Source organism: Oncorhynchus masou, chromosome 10 (assembly GCF_036934945.1).
Source record: "Oncorhynchus masou masou isolate Uvic2021 chromosome 10, UVic_Omas_1.1, whole genome shotgun sequence".
Classification (NCBI taxonomy): Eukaryota; Metazoa; Chordata; class Actinopteri; order Salmoniformes; family Salmonidae; genus Oncorhynchus; species Oncorhynchus masou.
In genome coordinates, this window is record NC_088221.1 from 32194879 (window position 1) to 32214020 (window position 19142).

The window sequence follows — 19142 nt, forward strand, 5'->3', positions numbered from 1 at the left end:
TATAGATCATTTGTTCATATCCTTAGTGCGTTATTAGCCCATTTATAGATCATTTGTAGTCAGCAATGCGGGAGTGATTACTTCCTACAAGAGCACAAAACGTGTGCATTTCTAGACGTCTTTGAAAAGCAAGTTAGCTAAAGCTCAATTTTCTGTCTTAAAGGGGGCAGTGTTGTATTTTGAGACAGGCCTGAATAAGCTAAGTAGCCAATAGGCAGAGGGTAGCATAATTTGTCTGATTCTCTGAAATAATGGTATGGGATTAATTATGAGTTTTATTTAGTAAAATGGTTTCTTGCATCAAACAACACAACAACATTTTCAGTCACCACCTTGTCTGAAGGACAATAATGTCAATCCCTGCATGTTTTTTCAAAGGTCTCATGGAATGTAGGCCTACATTGAACACCACACATTGGCTGCTACTGTAGGCTGTATGATAGAACAGCAATTTCTATGTAAAAATGTTATGGGATACATTGTCTCCATTGTTTTTAATGGTATGCCACTCTGTGGTAGGCCTACGTTATGATCAAATAGCCACAGTAGCCTACTTGACCACTGTTAAAATGAACTTAAAGTGGGTACAGCCTTAGTGTTCACAGTAAAAGCACGCACAGAATTTTCTGCGCTCAGCAGACCTGAAATTTGCTCAGTGATGAAAAACATTTGAGGGAAGATTGGTGTGGATATAATGCTGTATTTTGCTGTGTCAGACTGAACTCACTTTCAGTGGTTTGGCTTTACACAGGGACATAGTTTGGGGACTTTCTAGGGACATCTTAACAGTGTGTGTCTAGCTTTTGTGCTCCTGGCACCCCTATGTCACACACTCTTGCGCACATACACCCTCCGAGAGTGTGTATGTGCCCGTAGAGTGTGTTTGTGAGCAGGCATCTGTATGTGTGGAAGGTTCCTGTGAGGACAACGTCCAGGTCTCCAGTACTGTCACGCAGGGACTCTCCTCTACATGGCAACTCCAATGCCACGCCTAACAACCCGGCGGGCCAGAGGAACGCCTGCAGGTACCTTTTCACATCCCTCCATTTATCTTTTTCTCTGTCTCGTTTTCTTTTTCTCTCATTCGATCAATCCTCTTTGCTTTATTTTGTTGTCGCTCTGTCTGTCTCTCCCTCCGTCTATCCCTCTGTTCACCACTCCACCATCTCCACTTCTATTTGGGTTGTTAGTGCTGGGCGGCAGGTAGTCTAGTGGTTAAGAGCTTTAGGCCAGTAACCGAGAGGTCGCTGGTTTGAATCCCTGAGCGGGCCCCGGTGTAATAATCTTCTGTTCTTCCCTTGAGCAAGGCAGTTAACGCCCAACAACTGCTCCCCAGGTGATGATAATGTGGATGTTGATTAAGGCATCCCCCCACACCTCTCTTATTCAGGGAGGTTGGGTTAAATGCAGAAGAAGTTGAATGCATTCAATGTGTAACTGACTAGGTATCCCCTTTCCCTAATGTAAAACCTCTACACTGTGTGTCTATCTGTTCCCTGTAGAGCCCTCTTCTCAATGTGTGGATACTGGGTTGAATTTATGTAATATTACTGTTCTGCCATGCGTTAGATATCCTTGTCTCCTATGTGTGTGTGCACTGTCACACACACTCTTCCCTTCTCAGCATGTCTCTATAATGCTGAGCTTCATCTCCTTTGAGACTGTGCATGTCTGTGTCTATGGAAATGTATGTGTGTTTCTTTATGGGTCTGTCTATTAATATATACCGTATGTATTTGCATACATGTCTATATGTAAAGAATGTGTGTGTATGTAAAGTATTAGATAGGTACACCCATCTAGTATTGGGTTGGACACCCCTTTGCCCCCAGAACAGTCTGAATTCTTCGGGGCATGGAAACATTGCTCAATTGGTATCAAGGGACCTAACGTGTGCCAAGAAAACATTGCCCACACCAATGACACCAGCCAATACCGTTGACACCTGTCAGGATGGGGCCATGTTCTCCTGACTATCATCAGCATGACTCAACAGGAACCAGGATTTGTTGGACCAGGCAATGTTTTTCCACTCCTCAATTGTTGAGTGTTGGTGATCGCATGCCCACTGGAGTCACTTCTTCTTGTTTTTAGCTGATAGGAGTGAACCCAGTGTGGTCGTCTGCTGCAATAGCCCATCCATGACAAAGACTGATGAGTTGTGCCTTCCGAGATGATGTTCTGCATACCACTATTGTACTGCGCCGTTATTTGCCTGTTTGTGGCCCACCTGTTAGATTGCACGACTGCCATTCTCCTTCGACCTCTCAACAAGCTGCTTTCACCAACAGGACTGCCGCTGACTGGATGTTTTTTGTTTGTCACACCATTCTCTGTAAACCCTAGATACTGTCGTGCGTGAAAAGCCCAGGAAGCCAGCTGTTACTGAGATACTGGAACTGGCGCTCCTGTCACCGATCATACCACACTCAGTCACTTAGGTCACTAATTTTGCCCATTCTAATATTCAATCGAACAGTAACTGAATGCCTCGATGCCTTTCTGCCTGCTTTATATAGCAAGCCACGGCCACCTGAATCACTGTCTGTAGGAGTGAACAATTTTTGTGAACGGGATGGTGTAGCTAATAAACTGACCACTGAGTGTATGTAAAGTACTGTGTGTGTATGTAAAGTATGCGTGTCTATACAGTATGTAAAGTACTGTGTGTGTATGTAAAGTATGTGTGTCTATACAGTATGTAAAGTATGTATGTCTGTAAAGTGTGTGTCTATACAGTATGTACAGGTTGTAGGTCTATACAGTATGTAAAGTTGTGTGTGTATGTGTAAAGGTTGTGTGTCTATACTCTAACAACCCCTCTCTGTTTCTCTCCACAGTGCTGCAGCAGAGCCGCGTCTGCTGTGGGAGCGGGTGGAGAAACTGGTTCCCAGGCCAACGAGTGGCAGTGGTAGTACTTGTAGCTCCTCCGGCTCCAGTAACTCCAGCTCCCAGCCCAGCTCTCACAGTGGCTCAGGGGAGAGGTTCAGAGCCCGCTGTGAGTCTGATATTTCCCTGATACACACATGCATTCATAGTCTCACGCATAGTTTCCTACATGCACAATCTCAAGACACACACACACACACACACACACATAATTACTCTTTACAAAGTACTCACATTTACAATTAAATTCTTGGCACAATTCTCCACATAGCTCTTTAATTTACTGACCGGTATCCCCCACTGTCCCCCTCTCAGCCTCATCAAAGTCTGAGGGTTCTCCCCTCCAGCATCCAGAGCATGCTGGGAAAAAACCTGAGGAGAGGAAGGAGTCTGTCAGAACTAACCGACTGGCGGTGAGACCTTAACCCCGTGAAACTAGTGGTCTACCTAGTGTACTAACTAGTGTTGAACTACACTAAGTGTTGTGACACTTCAGAAAGCGGTGGAATTAAGTTTTGAGTGGGAATGATGGTTTTACAATAATCTGACATAGTTCTTTGTGTGTGTGTTTGTTTCGCCCTCTGCGCTGTGGATTACCGGTACTTGTGAATTCTGTAGGGGGAAGTGGTAAGCTAGAATGAAATGGGGTGGGTATTTGTACTGAAGATCTCATTGGCTGAAGGGTTGTGTACTAATGGCTTGCCTCTCTCCTGATTGGTGCTATTTTACTCATGTTCCTTTTAACCTCAATCTCCTCCCCTCATACTTGTTATTTCTTTCTATTGGATCATTCAATCACTCACATACTTGCAGGCCCTTCCTTCCTTGTATGCTCGGGTCTGGTCACTTGATGGACTCACTAACCTCTTCTAGCCTTGTGGACACATTGGCAGTATGGCAGCAGTGTATGTACTTACTCATCTCTTTTCTCATATCCTATTGGCTTTGCTACTCACCGGCCGGCTCTTCATTGGCTGGCGCACCTGTGACCTCACTTCTTCCCCCAGCAGCTTCCTGCAGCCTGTCTCCTGCATTTAACCCTGCGAGTGACCTGTTAACACATCCACAACCCGGAAAGAGAGCTAAAAAAGAGAGGGAGAGCAAGACTGAAAGAAAGAGAGAGAAAGGGATGGAAGCATAGTTTGACCTCTGAACCCCCCCCCCCCTTGACCCCCGCAGGACCTGACCGCGCTGGCCAAAGAGCTGCGTGTGGTGGAGGACGTGCAACGCCCCCACAAGGTGACAGACTACTCGTCATCTAGTGAGGAGTCGGGGACCACGGATGAGGATGAGGATGATGAAGAGGTAGACCAGGAGGGAGGAGAGGAGTCTACCTCAGGACCAGAGGATTCTCACGCTGTGTATGTAGAGGAGGACACCTGAACCCTAACCCTTCTCACAATGAGTACAGTTACATGCACACAATAATACAATTGTTGTGAATAGTCAGATTAATATAAGATTAATATAATAATAATAATAGTTAATAGTTAATTGCCAGGGACCTCGATGCGATAATTTCACCATACTTCGGTGCCAATATGATGTGTATTAGGACTCTGTTTGTATTGCGATTCGATGGTCTAAACCATAGGTCTGCTGCAGAGAGACAAGAGAGAGCCTTGAGAAATGAGCTTTGATCAGTCATGGAAATAAAAGTGCTGAAAACGAATTGGCTCCCAACATAAAAAGAAGATGGAGAACAAGCTCGGAAGGAAAAATACTGGAGTTTTGGTGCAGGAACAGAAAACTAGTGCAAAAATAATATTGACATATTGTGAAAACGATACCATATATCATCAAAAATAATTTCCCGATATGTAACTGTATTGATTTTTTCCCCAGCACTAACCATCTTCCTGGTTCTCTGTTTATTCAACCTACTCCACCAGCTCCTCCAGACTAAGCAACGGAGAGATGGAATCGGTGAAGACCTTGATCGTTCACGTCGAGGGCGAGAGTGATTCTAAAACCACACCATGTAAAGATGACACTCTGATCGTCAGACCGGTAAGGCCAACACCCAGGCCATGCCGTCCACCTCTCTTATAACAACATATCAGTCACACACTGTAAACCTTTTAGTTATTTTATTGTGGTATTTAATTTACTAATTTGTCCCCCTATAGTTTACCCACTGTGTTTGATATTGTGTTGGACCTCATCTTATTTGTTCTGTCATTGTTTACTTTGTGTTGCTGGTGAAGGGGTTTGGGTTGGAGTGGAAAGGAGTCAGTTAGCCTGGAGAAATGGACCTACTCCAAGTATTAACCACCCGCTCCCCCATTAGATGACAGTATAAAGGCTAGATGGTAGTCCTGCAACAGATTGAACATCATAAAATGGCTCCACTAAAGTCCTAGAAATAATTTATTCATAAATGTAAACAAAATTATTACACTTTTGGTGTCTGTTGACCATTTTCTTTTACTTAATCCTCAATTGAATGTGTCTGAAGTCTCTTACAGTAGTGGACTGTAGCTTCAGTAGACTACTTTACTAGACTACTTTAGTAGACTAGTCTTCCCTTAACACAATAGCCAATAGAATCCCTCCACCGCAGAGAAAGAAATGTAGACCCAAAGTGTGCCCCTGTTCTTACTTCCAGAGTACAGGTGACAACAAAAAGCGACCTGCCCCCAGCCCTGGTCATGGCCCTGTCCCTGGGTTTAACACCAGCCCCGGGCTGATTCACCCTGGTCTCCAAGGCCACCCTGGTCTCCAAGGCCACCCTGGTCTCCAAGGCCACCAGGAGAAAAATGGCTTTGTGGGCCGCATTCACCTCCTGCCTGACCTGATCCAGCAGAGCCACCACTCCTCCTCTGCCTCCTCCTCTCCCTCCTCCTCCAGCATGGCGAGCCCCACCATGTCCATGTCCCCCCAGAGCCCCCTGGACAAGCTCAGCATACTCCTGGAGGTATGTCCCTCAGCCCCCCTCTGACCCCTGGTCCTCCTTCAGGACTGGGTCTGCAAGGAGCACCCTCTGCTGGTTGCATCTGCTTTCTCTCAGGTCACCTAGTGGTGCTCTTTATTTTTTCCTTTTTCTGAGTGCGACGACTAATCGAGTTTCCTCCAAGCTCTGTAGGTAAGGTGGTGTGGTGATGGATCATTTTTGTTGCTCCCTCTGAAAAAATATTTTCTGGTATTTGACATATTTTTTTATTTTTGAGACTATATTAGGTTGCACTGGCTTACATGTTCTTGGAGGCCCATTACAGGTATTCCTTTAGCCCTAAGATCTTGATCTCTGATTATTATTTGTTTATTTTAATCATTCAGATCGTTATTCCAGACCCCCAAGACTAGGCTACAACGTAGCATATTTCATGAATAGGCACTGGCAATTGCTTTACCATAAAAAGCCATTCCTTTAAATATATTTTTGTTCTTCAGCTTTTGTTTTTACCTGAACATTCCATCTGTTTTACTTTTACCCACCATAGAGTCCTCTTGTTTTTGCCTTGTTCACTTTACTTCAATGTGTGATTTTGTGAAATTCTCCCTATGCCTGATAGCTGCATGCTCCTAACATCTGCCTCAATTTCTTGTTTCCGCCTTTCAACATTTCTCTTTGGTAGTCTTTGAACTTTATGTTGAACTTATACAGTGCCTTCGGAAAGTATTCAGACCCGTTGACTTTTTCCTCATTCTTCTACGTTACAGCCTTATTCTAAAATGTATTAACTTGTTGCGACGAGCAATCCCGTATCCGGGAGCGTAATTATAGCCTCAAGCTCATTACCATAACGCAACGTTAACTATTCATGAAAATCGCAAATTAAATGAAATAAATATGTTGGCTCACAAGCTTAGCCTTTTGTTAACAACACTGTCATCTCAGATTTTCAAAAAATGCTTTTCAACCATAGCTACACAAGCATTTGTGTAAGAGTATTGATAGCCAGCATAGCATTAAGCCTAGCATTCAGCAGGCAACATTTTACCAAAAACAAGAAAAGCATTCAAATAAAATCATTTACCTTTGAAGAACTTTGGATGTTTTCAATGAGGAGACTCTGTTAGATAGCAAATGTTCAGTTTTTCCAAAAAGATTATTTGTGTAGGAGAAATCGCTCCGTTTTGTTCATCACGTTTGGCTAAGAAAACCCCCCGAAAATTCAGTCATTACAACGCAAACTTTTTTCCAAATTAACTCCATAATATCGACAGAAACATGGCAAACGTTGTTTAGAATCAATCCTCAAGGTGTTTTTCACATATCTATCGATGATAAATCATTCGTGGCAGTTGACTTTCTTTTCTGAACCAAATGGAAACGTGCATGCAGCTGGAGATTACGCAATAATTTTGACGGAGGACACCAGACGGACACCTGGTAAATGTAGTCTCTTATGGTCAATCTTCCAATGATAAGATTACAAATATGTCACAATGCTGCAGACACCTTGGGGAAACAACAGAAAGTGTAGGCTCATTCCTGGCGCATTCACAGCCATATAAGGAGACATTGGAACACAGCGCATTCAAAATCTGGGGCATTTCCTGTTTGAAATTTCATCTTGGTTTCACCTGTAGCATTAGTTCTGGGGCACTCACAGATAATATCTTTGCAGTTTTGGAAACGTCAGAGTGTTTTCTTTCCAAAGCTGTCAATTATATGCATAGTCGAGCATCTTTTTGTGACAAAATATCTTGTTTAAAACGGGAACGTTTTTCATCCAAAAATGAAATACTGCCCCCAGAGTTTCAAGAGGTTAAACAAAAATAAAAAAAATCCTCAGCAATATACACACAATACCACATAATGACATACTGAAAACAGGTTTTTAGAAATTGTATTTATTTATATAAGTATTCAGTCCCTTTGCTATGAGATGCAAAATTGAGCTCAGGTGCATCCTGTTTCCATGGATCATCCTTGAGATGTTTCTACAACTTGATTTGAGTCTGTCTGTGGTAAATTCAATTGATTAGACATGATTTGGAAAGGCACACACCTGTCTATATAAGGTCCCACAGTTGACCGTGCATGCCAGAGCAAAAACCATACCATAAAGTCAAAGGAATTGTCCGTAGAGCACCGAGACAGGATTATGTCAAGGCACAGATCTGGAAAAAGGTACCAAAAAATGTCTGCAGCATTGAAGGACCCCAAGAACACAGTGGCCTCCAACATTCTTAAATGGAAGAGGTTTGGAACTACCAAGACTCTTCTTAGAGCTGGCCTAGAGCTGGCTGTCTGGCCAAATTGAGCAATCGGGGGAGAAGGGCCTTTGTCAGGGAGGTGACCAACAACCCAATGGTCACTCTCACAGGGCTTTAGAGTTCTTCTGTAGAGATAGGAGAACCTTCCAAAATGACAACCATCTCTGCAGCACTCCACCAATCAAGCCTTTATGGTAGAGTGGTTAGGCAGAAGCCACTCCTCAGTAAAATGCACATCACAGCTTGCTTGGAGTTTGCCAAAAGACACCTAATGACTCTCAGACCATGAGAAACGAGATTCTCTGGTTTGCTGAAAACAAGATTGAACTCTTTGGCCTGCATGCCAATTGTCACATCTGGAGGAAACCTGTAACCATCCCTACGGTGAAGCATGGTGGTGGAGCATCATGCAGTGGGGATGTTTTTCAGCATCAGGGACTAGGAGGCTAGTCAAGATTGAGGAAAATATGAACGGATTAAAGTACAAAGAGATCCTTGATGAAAACCTGCTCCAGAGAGCTCAGGACCTCAGACTGGGGCGAAGGTTCTTCTTCCAACAGGACAATGACCCTAAGCACACAGCCAAGACAACACAGGAGTCGCTTCGGGGCAAGTGTCTGAATGTCTGAGTGGCCCAGCCAGAGCCCGGACTTGAACCCGATCAAACATCTCTGTAGAGACCTGAAAATAGCTGTGCAGCAACGCTCCTCATCCAACCTGAGAGCTTGAGAGGATCTGCAGAGAAGAATGGGAAAAACCACCCAAATACAGGTGTGCCAAGCTTGTAACGTCATACCCAAGAAGACACAAGAAGACACAATCGCAGCCAAGGTTTTTGTAATACATTTGCTAACACTTCTAAAAACCTGTTTTTGCTTTATCATGATGGGGTATTGTGTGTAGATTTGATGAGGGGGAAAAACATTTAATACATTTTAGAATAAGGCTGTAACATAAAAAAATGTGGAAAAAGTCAAGGAGTCTGATTGCTTTCCAAAGGCGCTGTATATTTCATATTGCACACACTGCTGCCATTGTTGTCGTGGTCTATGAGTTGGCAGGTAAGTCAATGTCATAATGGTAGAAATACATGTGATTCTATGTATCCTCATTGTTGTTCTATTCTCCTACTCCTCTAGAGTCATTCTGTCAGCAACACAATGCAGAAACACAAGTCCTCCTCCTCCTTCACTCCTTTTATCGATCCACGCCTCCTCCAGGTCTCTACATCCGGCGCAGCTCTCAACAACCTGGGTAAACCCATTCTCCCAGCCCCCTTATTGGATGACAAGTCCCCTTCAGTAGTATCCGAGTGGTTCCCTCCAGTGTCAGTCAACCTGGTGTTAGATTCTGAGGCAACACCAGAGAACACCTGTTTATAACTGACAAAAGTTATATAAATGTATACTAAATATAACTGAATCCTAATGATAGTAAAACATAATCTGCTTGTATTTACACTCAATCCCTTCCTTGTCCTCTGCAGCTTTTGGGAACGACGCCAGGCTGGCGGAGGCACTGAGGGCGGACCCGTCACGTAAAGGCTCCGTGGTCAATGTGAACCCTGTCAACACACGGCCGCAGAGTGACACCCCAGAGATCCGCAAGTACAAGAAGAGGTTCAACTCTGAGATCCTGTGTGCTGCGCTATGGGGTGAGTTGTCACAATTATCTCTGCTATGTAGTTATCTCAGTCATTTCAGTCTTCGCCACAGGTGGCAGCAAACTAAAGGCGAAAGTGTTTGTAGGAGTGAACCTGCTGGTGGGGACAGAGAGTGGTCTGATGCTGCTGGATCGTAGCGGTCAGGGGAAGGTGTATCCCCTCATCAGCCGACGCCGCTTCCAACAAATGGATGTCCTAGAGGGACTCAACGTCCTGGTTACTATATCAGGTTTGTACACGCTATACATATAGTTACTACACACGCTATACATGCACAGTTACTACTCATATAGTTGAAGTCGGAAGTTTACATGCACTTAGGTTGGAGCCATTAAAACTAGTTTTTCAACCAATCCACACATTTCTTGTGAACAAACTATAGTTTTGGCAAGTCGGTTAGGACATCTACTTTGTGCATGACACAAGTTATTTTTCCAATAATTGTTTACAGACAGATTGTTTAACTTATAATTCACTGTATCATAATTCCAGTAGGTCAGAAGTTTACCTGTACCTTTAAACGTCTTGGAAAATTCCAGAAAATTATGTCATGGCTTCTGATAGACTAATTAAAATCAAATGTATTTATATAGCCCTTTGTACATCAGCTAATATTTCAAATTGCTGTACAAAAACCCAGCCTAAAACCCCAAACAGCAAGCAATGCAAGTGTAGAAGCACGGTGGCTAGGAAAAACTCCCTAGAAAGGCCAAAACCTAGGAAGAAACCTAGAGAGGAACCAGGCTATGAGGGGTGGCCAGTCCTCTTCTGGCTGTGCTGGGTGGAGATTATAACAGAACATGGCCAAGATGTTCAAATGTTCATAGATGACCAGCAGGGTCAAATAATAATAATCACAGTAGTTGTCGAGGGTGCAGCTAGTCAGCACCTCAGGAGTAAATGTCAGTTGGCTTTTCATAGCCGATCATTAAGAGTATCTCTACCACTCCTGCTGTCTCTAGATATTTGAAAACAGCAGGTCTGGGACAGGTAGCACGTCCGGTGAACAGGTCAGGATTCCATAGCCACAGGCAGAACAGTTGAAACTGGAGCAGCAGCACGGCAAGGAGTCATCATGGGGCGGCAGGGTAGCCTAGAGGTTAGAGCGTTGGACTAGTAACCGGAAGGTTGCAAGTTCAAACCCCGAGCTGACAATGTACAAATCTGTCGTTCTGCCCCTGAACAGGCAGTTGACCCACCGTTCCTTGGCCGTCATTGAAAATAAGAATTTGTTCTTAACTGACTTGCCTGGCTAAATCAAGGTAAAATAAAAAAATAAAATGCCAGGTAGTCCTGAGGCATGGTCCTAGGGCCCTCCTCTGAAAGAGAAAGAGAGAATTAGAGAGAGAATTAGAGAGAGCATACTTAAATTCACACAGGACACCGGATAAGACAGTTGAAGTACTCCAGATACAGTGGGGCAAAAAAGTATTTAGTCAGCCACCAATTGTGCAAGTTCTCCCGCTTAAAAAGATGAGGCCTGTAATTTTCATCATAAGTACACTTCAACTATGACAGACAAAATGAGAAAAAATAAATACAGAAAATCACATTGTAGGATTTTTAATGAATTTATTTGAAAAGTATTGCACAAACAAGCAAGATTTCTGCCGCTCAGCATGGAAGAAGCCACTGATCCAAAACTGCCATAAAAAAGCCAGACTACGGTTTGCAATTGTACATGGGGACAAAGATTGTACTTTTCGGAGAAATTTCCTCTGGTCTGATGAAGCAAAAATAGAACTGTTTGGCCATAATGACCATCGTTATGTTTGGAGGAAAATGGGGGACGCTTGCAAGCCGAAGAACACCATCCCAACCGTGAAGCACGGGGGTGGCAGCATCATGTTGTGGGGGTGCTTTGCTGCAGGAGGGACTGGTGCACTTCACAAAATAGATGACATCATGAGGGAGGAAAATTATGTGGATATATTGAAGCAACATCTCAAGACATCAGTCAGGAAGTTAAAGCTTGGTCGCAAATGGGTCTTCCAAATGGACAATGACCCCAAGCATACTTCCAAAGTTGTGGCAAAATGGCTTAAGGACAACAAAGTCAAGGTATTGGAGTGGCCATCACAAAGCCCTGACCTCAACCTGTAAAACATTTGTGGGCAGAACTGAAAAAGTGTGTGTGAGCAAGGAAGCCTACAATCGTGACTCCGTTACACTGGCCCTGTCAGGAGGAATGGGTCAAAATTCACCCAACCTATTGTGGGAAGCTTGTGGAAGGCTTTGACCCAAGTTAAACAATTTAAAGGCAATGCTACCAAATACTAATTGAGTGTATGTAAAATTCTGACCCACTGGGAATGTGATGAAAGAATTTAAAGCTGAAATAAATAATTATCTCTATTATTATTCTGACATTTCACATTCTTAAAATAAAGTGGTGATCCTAAAACAGGGAATTTTTACTAGGATTAAATGTCAGGAATTGTGAAAAACTGAGTTTAAATGTATTTGGCTAAGGTGTATGTAAACTTCCGACTTCAACTGTACACGGGAAAACACAGACATGCAAACACTGTCGTATGAAATTCAGTACTGACAGAGACTTGGTCATTTCAAAAAATCATCTTTATTTAATATCGTATAATTATTGCAATAATTAAATTGTCAACCCAACAGTCTTGTTCTGACTGTTAGGCTCTCAGCCTAACTGATAATGAAAATAGTGATCTTGTATAGGACCTAAAAATGCTTAGTGGTTCCATGTCCCATAAGCCACCTTGGTTATCTACACAGGATGGTGTTTTACCCCCAACCTGGCTTTGTTTCCCAGATGCCAGGAAGACAATGAGGGATTGTTCTAAACTCCAGGCTCTCTCTATCTCGGGTCACACACACCACATCTTGTCTATGGAATGCCGGCTTTTACGTTTTTAGCACCAACATCAATCGTCAGCTTCAGGCTATCTCTAGTAAAACCCATGACCTCAACAACCAGACTAGCTGCAATGTGCTAGAGTGGAGACCATAAAACACAGCATTAACAGGACAGAAATATCTTACTGTTTTTGTTAAGTAAATCATTTTTACATATCCAACAAATAAGGTGAATACATAATTTTTCTATCACAGAACATACACACACACTTTTAAGATGTTGATCTCTCTGATGAGACCGTCGGGCGGGGGCTGACTGACCGTCGGGCGGGGGCTGACTGACCGTCGGGCGGGGGCTGACTGACCGTCGGGCGGGGGCTGACTGACCGTCGGGCGGGGGCTGACTGTAGGTTCCTGCTTCTCTTTCCTGTGCTGTGGTTGCGTCATTCATTCACTGTAACAACCAACACTGGTTCCTCTGGTGTCACCCAACAGACATTCAGCCAGAGGAAATGGAGTAAATGGTCTAGTTAGTGTACGACATCATATATTTGTATTGCATGTGCACTGACACGCGCAAAGGTTTCCATGCTGGAAGCATGGAAACACACATAGATGCAGTGTCATTTTGACGTCATTTTGCAATGAATGAAGAAAGGGTCCATGCTCAAAAGAGACGTGGAGACCATTTTGATGTTGCTTCTTCAGTTTTTAGCTTAGATAGAAATACATATTTTTTCAAGTCATTGTACTTTATCATTCTCAGAAGATGAATATAAAAGTTGTGTGTGAGTGTGCCGACTTGTTGGTGAGTTTACAGAAATTGTTGTCTTTCAATTTGACCTCGACCTTGACCTAAATTTACAAACACAATAGTCCGTTATGTTGCAACGTGTTGTCAAATATTCAGTACAGGTTCTACAACAATACAGACCCTGTTATTGACTCAGCATATCCTCTACTAGTATTGATAATGATGTCTAATATAATACCAATAATTAAATAACATATTAAAAACTCCAATAATACCTTTATTCATTGAAATTGGTGTGTACAATAAAGACGCTTCCTCCACCCATAGGTGTAGGGTAGGAATAGGGTGAAGTTGCCCCTACATGCTGATCTTAAGTCAGTTTGGGATTTTCCCCACTAATGGTTAAGTTTATGTTTGGTTGAGGGGAAGCTGATCCTAGGGGAAACTTCACCCCCTGTGCCATTACATATGGATTATATATCGTAGGTACCCTGACTCTTGACCTCTCCCGCTTGTCTGACCCTGTCCTATGAAGGCAAGAAGAACAAGTTGCGTGTGTACTATCTGTCCTGGTTGAGGAACAAGATCCTGCACAACGACCCTGAGGTGGAGAAGAAGCAGGGCTGGGTCACTGTGGGTGACCTGGAGGGTGCTGTTCACTACAAAGTTGGTATGTCCCATCTCCAGCATGCATCTGGAAAAATTGAGGACCGTTTTTGCATAGAAATGTATGTTATGGTCAAATGAGTCTGCACACATGTTTAGGAACCACTGTTTTATAAGTCAGCACTTCATGTCATGACTGAAACATGTTGTAAGAGATAAAGTCCAGAGTTTGGTAATGAAATCTACAGCAGCGTTCAAAATACCCCTGTCTACCCAGCAAACACCATGTCCCATTTCTGTACTGTCACATCTCTGAGTAAGATAATAAGACTGTAATACATGTCAGCTAATAGCATTTTGGTAGACTTTGATTTCCTACTACATATAGTATCTGGGGCAGAGAACTTAAAAACAATAAGGTTACTGTGTCATTAAACATCTTGAGGATGCTCTGAATTGACCCTGTTAGTTGGTGCCTCCTTATGGCAACATCCTCATGTGTCCCCACTGGTTTATTCCCCAGTGAAATACGAGAGGATCAAGTTTTTGGTTTTGGCCCTGAAGAACTCGGTGGAGGTCTATGCATGGGCACCGAAACCCTACCACAAGTTCATGGCTTTCAAGGTGAAACCTTCGATGCCCCTGCTTATGCATGACAGATATTCACTTCCATCTATTCAATTAGTCATGCAGCTATTGTAAATTGTCATGACAATGATAAAATGACTCCCCGACACACATGCACACACACTACTGTACTGTATGTGAATAACCTTTGCCCCCTGGTTGACCCCTGCAGTCGTTTGGTGACCTGGTGCACAAGCCCCTGCTGGTTGACCTGACGGTGGAGGAGGGTCAGAGGTTAAAGGTAATCTATGGCTCCAGTAACGGATTTCATGCTGTGGACGTGGACTCAGGGGCCGTCTACGACATCTACCTGCCCACCCATGTAAGAAGCACACTCATGTCTATGGAACCTCAAATCCCCTTCTCTTCCTCCTTTTGTTTTTCAAGGATAACTTCATAATTGAATAAATCATTTCTCGCTCTCGCCCTTTTTCACTCTCTCCCCCTCTTTTGCTCTCTCTCCCCCTCTTTCGCTCTTTCTCTTATCCTTTCTTCTCTTCCCCTCTCTCTTTCGCACTCCCTCTCATACTCTCTTTCTCTCGGTCTCTGTGTCTGTCTCTCTGTAGATCCAGACCAGTATCCAGTCCCATGCCATCATCATCCTGCCCAACACGGATGGCATTGAGCTGCTGGTGTGTTACGAGGACGAGGGTGTCTATGTCAACACCTACGGACGCATCACCAAGGACGTGGTGCTGCAGTGGGGCGAGATGCCCACTTCTGTGGGTAAGTGGACACAGACACACTCACACACAATAGGTCCTTAAATTAAGTATTTAAACATGTTAAAACGGTTGCCATCCCACCGACTCACCGCCCTATCCCTCTCTTTGTCTTTCTCTCTGTAGCCTATATCCGTTCTAACCAGATAATGGGCTGGGGGGAGAAAGCCATAGAGATCAGATCTGTGGAGACTGGACATCTCGACGGAGTCTTCATGCACAAGAGAGCCCAGAGACTCAAGTTCCTGTGTGAGAGGAACGACAAGGTGAGACCCCTGGACACGTACACACACATTTGGAGGTACTCTCCACAGGTCTGTTTTCACGAATAACTCTGTCAACATCTAATTTTATTTGTCACATGCACAGAATACAACAGGTGTAGACCTTACTATGAAATGCTTACTTACAAGCCCTTAGCTAACAATGAGGTTCAATAAATAGTGTTAAGAAAATACTAAATAAACTAAAGTAAAACATTTTATAAAAAGAAACACAATAAAATAACATTAATGAGGCTATATAAAGGGGGTACTGGTACCGAGTCAATGTGCGGGGGTACAGGTTAGTTGAGGTAATTTGTACATATAGGTCGGGGTAAAGTGACTATGCATAGATAATAAACAGCGTGTAGCAGCAGTGTAAAAAATAAAAGGGGGGGGAAATATAAATTGTCCGGGTGAACATTTGATTAATTGTTCAGCAGCTTCATGGCTTTCATGGCTTCACCCAACCACAGAGACCTCTAAAAGAGGAAAAGATCAAAGGGCACAGACCGAGTGTGAAGTGGCCCAAAGCTGTTGAAAAGAGAGAGTGGGAAACAATCAACAACGACCTGACAAAAATCTTGTAGGAACAGCAGAGAAAAAGCTTGAAAGGATGGGAGACATTATCTACCACTACGGAGAAGAGCACTTTGGAGTAAACGAAAGGAGCAGTGGCAAGACGCCACCAGCGCCAGCCAGATCTAGGAGGCAGCAGGAGATCGAGGTACTTGTCAGAGAGAGAAGGCAGCTGAGAAAGCAGTGGAAGAAGGCCTCTGATGCAGAGAGAGAAGGTCTCATGCTACTCCAAGCAGACATCAAATGTCGGCTGGCAACCTTGTGAAGAGTGGAAAACTTAAGGAAACTTTGTAGGAAGAAGGAACACTCAAGAACACGGTTCTATAAAAAAAACGTTAAGTTTGTCAAAGACCTCTTCGCAAAGGAAAAGTGCGGAATCCTAAAAACTCCAAAGCCAGAACTGGAAGAACATCTGGAAAAGGTCCACCAGGACATGAAAAGGCATGAGGAGATAATCATCCCACATGACATCCCACCTATTCAACCACCAGAATTCAATCTGGACACTGACCCTCCAAAATGGAAGGAAGTAGAGAACGTTGTCCGACGAGCAAGAGCGGCCTCGGCTCCTGGGCCTAATGGAGTACCATACAAGCTCTACAAGAACGCCCCGGATGTTCCTCACTTTCTTTGGAGGCTCATGAGGATAGTGTGGCAGAAGAAAATAATACCAAAGACATGGCGAAGGGCTGGTGGTGTGCTAATCCTGAAAGAGAAGGATGCGACAGACATTAGTCAATTCCGACCAATCTCCCTTCTCAACGTCGAAGGGAAGATCTTTTTCAGTATAATAGCACAGAGGCTGTCCACTTACCTAGAAAGGAACAAGTACATCTGTACAGAAATCAGGCATTCCTGGTTTTTCTGGTTGCCTAGAACATACTAGTATGATTTGGCACCAGACCCAAACAGCTAAGAAGGACAAGAGAGACCTCTATGTCATCTTCCTCGACCTGGCCAATGCCTTTGGCTCAGTTCCCCATGAACTCCTCTGGGAATCCTTCAACATTTTCCACGTACCAGAACCTCCCATCACTACACTGGTAAAGACCTATTTCCAAGACCTGCAATTGTGTTTCACAACACCTGACTTCACAACAACATGGCAGCACTTGGAAGTAGGCATAATGGCAGGCTGTACAATTTCACCTCTGGCCTTCATTATGGCCATGGAAGTCATCATCAGGGCATCGAGATGGGTGGTTGGCAGTGAGAGAACTAAGGAAGGGCTCCGTCTCCCACCTATCCGAGCATACATGGATGACATGACTACACTGACCACCACTGCAGCATGCACCAGGCGGCTACTTTCAAAACTGCAGGATAACATCAAGTGGGCCGGATGAAAATCAAGCCAAGCAAATCTCGAAGCATCTCCATAGTCAAGAGACAGCTTAAAGATGTGAGGTTCTGCATTGGAGATGACCCGATAACAACAGTAGAGAAGATGGAGCAAATCATTACCTCATACGTGAAGAAATGGCTGGGTGTCCCACGATGCCTGAGTAACATCGGCCTCTATGGCAAAGGGGTCCTTGAACAAACTCTTACAAGTCTAATGGAGGAGTACAAGTGCTCTAAAGTAAGACTTCAGATGACATTGAAGGACTCCAAAGGCCAGACCATTAGCAAGGCTGCATCTCCACTACAAACTGGACGGAAATGGACATCATCCAAGGCAAGCAACATCAGCCCTGAGACACCAAGACATTGTCGGGAATATCCAGCATGGAAGAGGAGGCTTTGGCCTGGCAGCAAGCAAACCAACGTTCCATAAGGCAACAGCATCTGAACGGATCTGAACGCAGGAAGCTGGTGGTCGAGGAGGTGCGCAGACAGGAGGAGACAGCAAGAAGTGCAAAGGTTGTCTCTCTTGCTAAACAAGGGCAATGGACGTGTTGGGAAGGCCTGGAGAGGAGAAAGATCAACTGGAGTGAGCTTTTGCAAATGGAGGCAAGCAACATCAGCTTCATCATGAGAGCTGTTTATGATGTGCTTCCATCACCAAAAACCCTACATCAATGGTATGGCGAGGTCCCAACCTGCCCCTTCTGCCCAGCTCCAGCGACTCTCAGGCATATAATGACACCTGGAGGCACAAGCAGGTCCTCAAGAGCCTGGCTGCAGCACTTGAGACCAAGAGGAGTGCAACCATTACCTCCAAAAACAAGCAATCCCGTCAAAACAACAACATTCATCCGGGAGGGACAGAAAAGGCCCAAGCATCCTCCTACGAAGCCAGAAACTGGACACCTAGCCATGGCCCGGGACTGGAAGATGCTTGTCGATATTGGCCAGCAACTCATTTTTCCACCTTGCTTCTACCAACCTTAGGCCAGGCATGGTACTCTGGTCCCCTTCACGAAAGGCTGTGTACATCATAGAGCTCACAGTCCCATGGGAAAACTCTGTTGAAGAGGCCTATGAGTGTAAGAAACTACGTTACACAGAGTTGGCAGCAGACGCAACTCCGCGTGGCTGGAATGCAAAAGTCTGGCCAGTTGAAGTGGGATGCAGAGGATTCGTGGCTTCTTCCACCGTCAGGTTGCTGAAAGAACTTGGAATCCATGGACAGGCTCTGCGGCAGACTGTCAGAGCAGTTTCTCAAGCAGCTGAAAGAGGCAGCCAGTGGATCTGGATCAAACAGAAGGACCCTTGCTGGGCTATAACTTCATGAACCCACCCCCACATGAGAACCCAATTCAGATCCCTCCAACTTGAGGAGAGCATATGAGGTATGCGGTCAGCTGTAGGGCTGGCTCAGGGAAGTGGACACCCCTGCCTTGCATAGTGCCGTGGGAAATCTTAATAGGGCATGAGACACAAGCTAAGGCTTGATCACCCTTTAGCTGGCCACCTTTGAGGGTGTTTAGTGATTAAAGGCCGAAACACCCACTGATTCGAAGGCACACTACTGAGGATGTGTCCCAAAATTGACATCTTAACCCAGTCTAAGAAATAAACCTCCCATGCCACTCTGTCAACATCACGGCAAATCTCATGTGAGTGCATACCATCTATTGGCACAATGGACAGTTTTTAAC

General features: G+C 44.3%; 1 protein-coding gene across 7 annotated transcripts in view; it reads left to right on the top strand.

The window, feature by feature from the left end:
- Nucleotides 1-19142, top strand: part of LOC135547539 (mitogen-activated protein kinase kinase kinase kinase 4-like) — a 98833-nt gene that overhangs the window by 70813 nt on the left and 8878 nt on the right. For 3 of the 7 annotated variants that reach the window (XM_064976620.1, XM_064976621.1, XM_064976622.1), the window contains 14 exons: nt 913-1025; nt 2841-2998; nt 3205-3302; nt 4069-4250; nt 4782-4899; nt 5498-5806; nt 9195-9309; nt 9542-9709; nt 9804-9947; nt 13837-13971; nt 14431-14531; nt 14707-14856; nt 15101-15260; nt 15383-15522. In XM_064976620.1, the coding sequence (XP_064832692.1) occupies nt 913-1025; nt 2841-2998; nt 3205-3302; nt 4069-4250; nt 4782-4899; nt 5498-5806; nt 9195-9309; nt 9542-9709; nt 9804-9947; nt 13837-13971; nt 14431-14531; nt 14707-14856; nt 15101-15260; nt 15383-15522 (2091 nt within the window). The remainder of the gene's footprint in view (nt 1-912; nt 1026-2840; nt 2999-3204; nt 3303-4068; nt 4251-4781; nt 4900-5497; nt 5807-9194; nt 9310-9541; nt 9710-9803; nt 9948-13836; nt 13972-14430; nt 14532-14706; nt 14857-15100; nt 15261-15382; nt 15523-19142) is intronic. The other 4 variants (XM_064976623.1, XM_064976624.1, XM_064976625.1 and 1 more) reach the window with 2 other exon arrangements.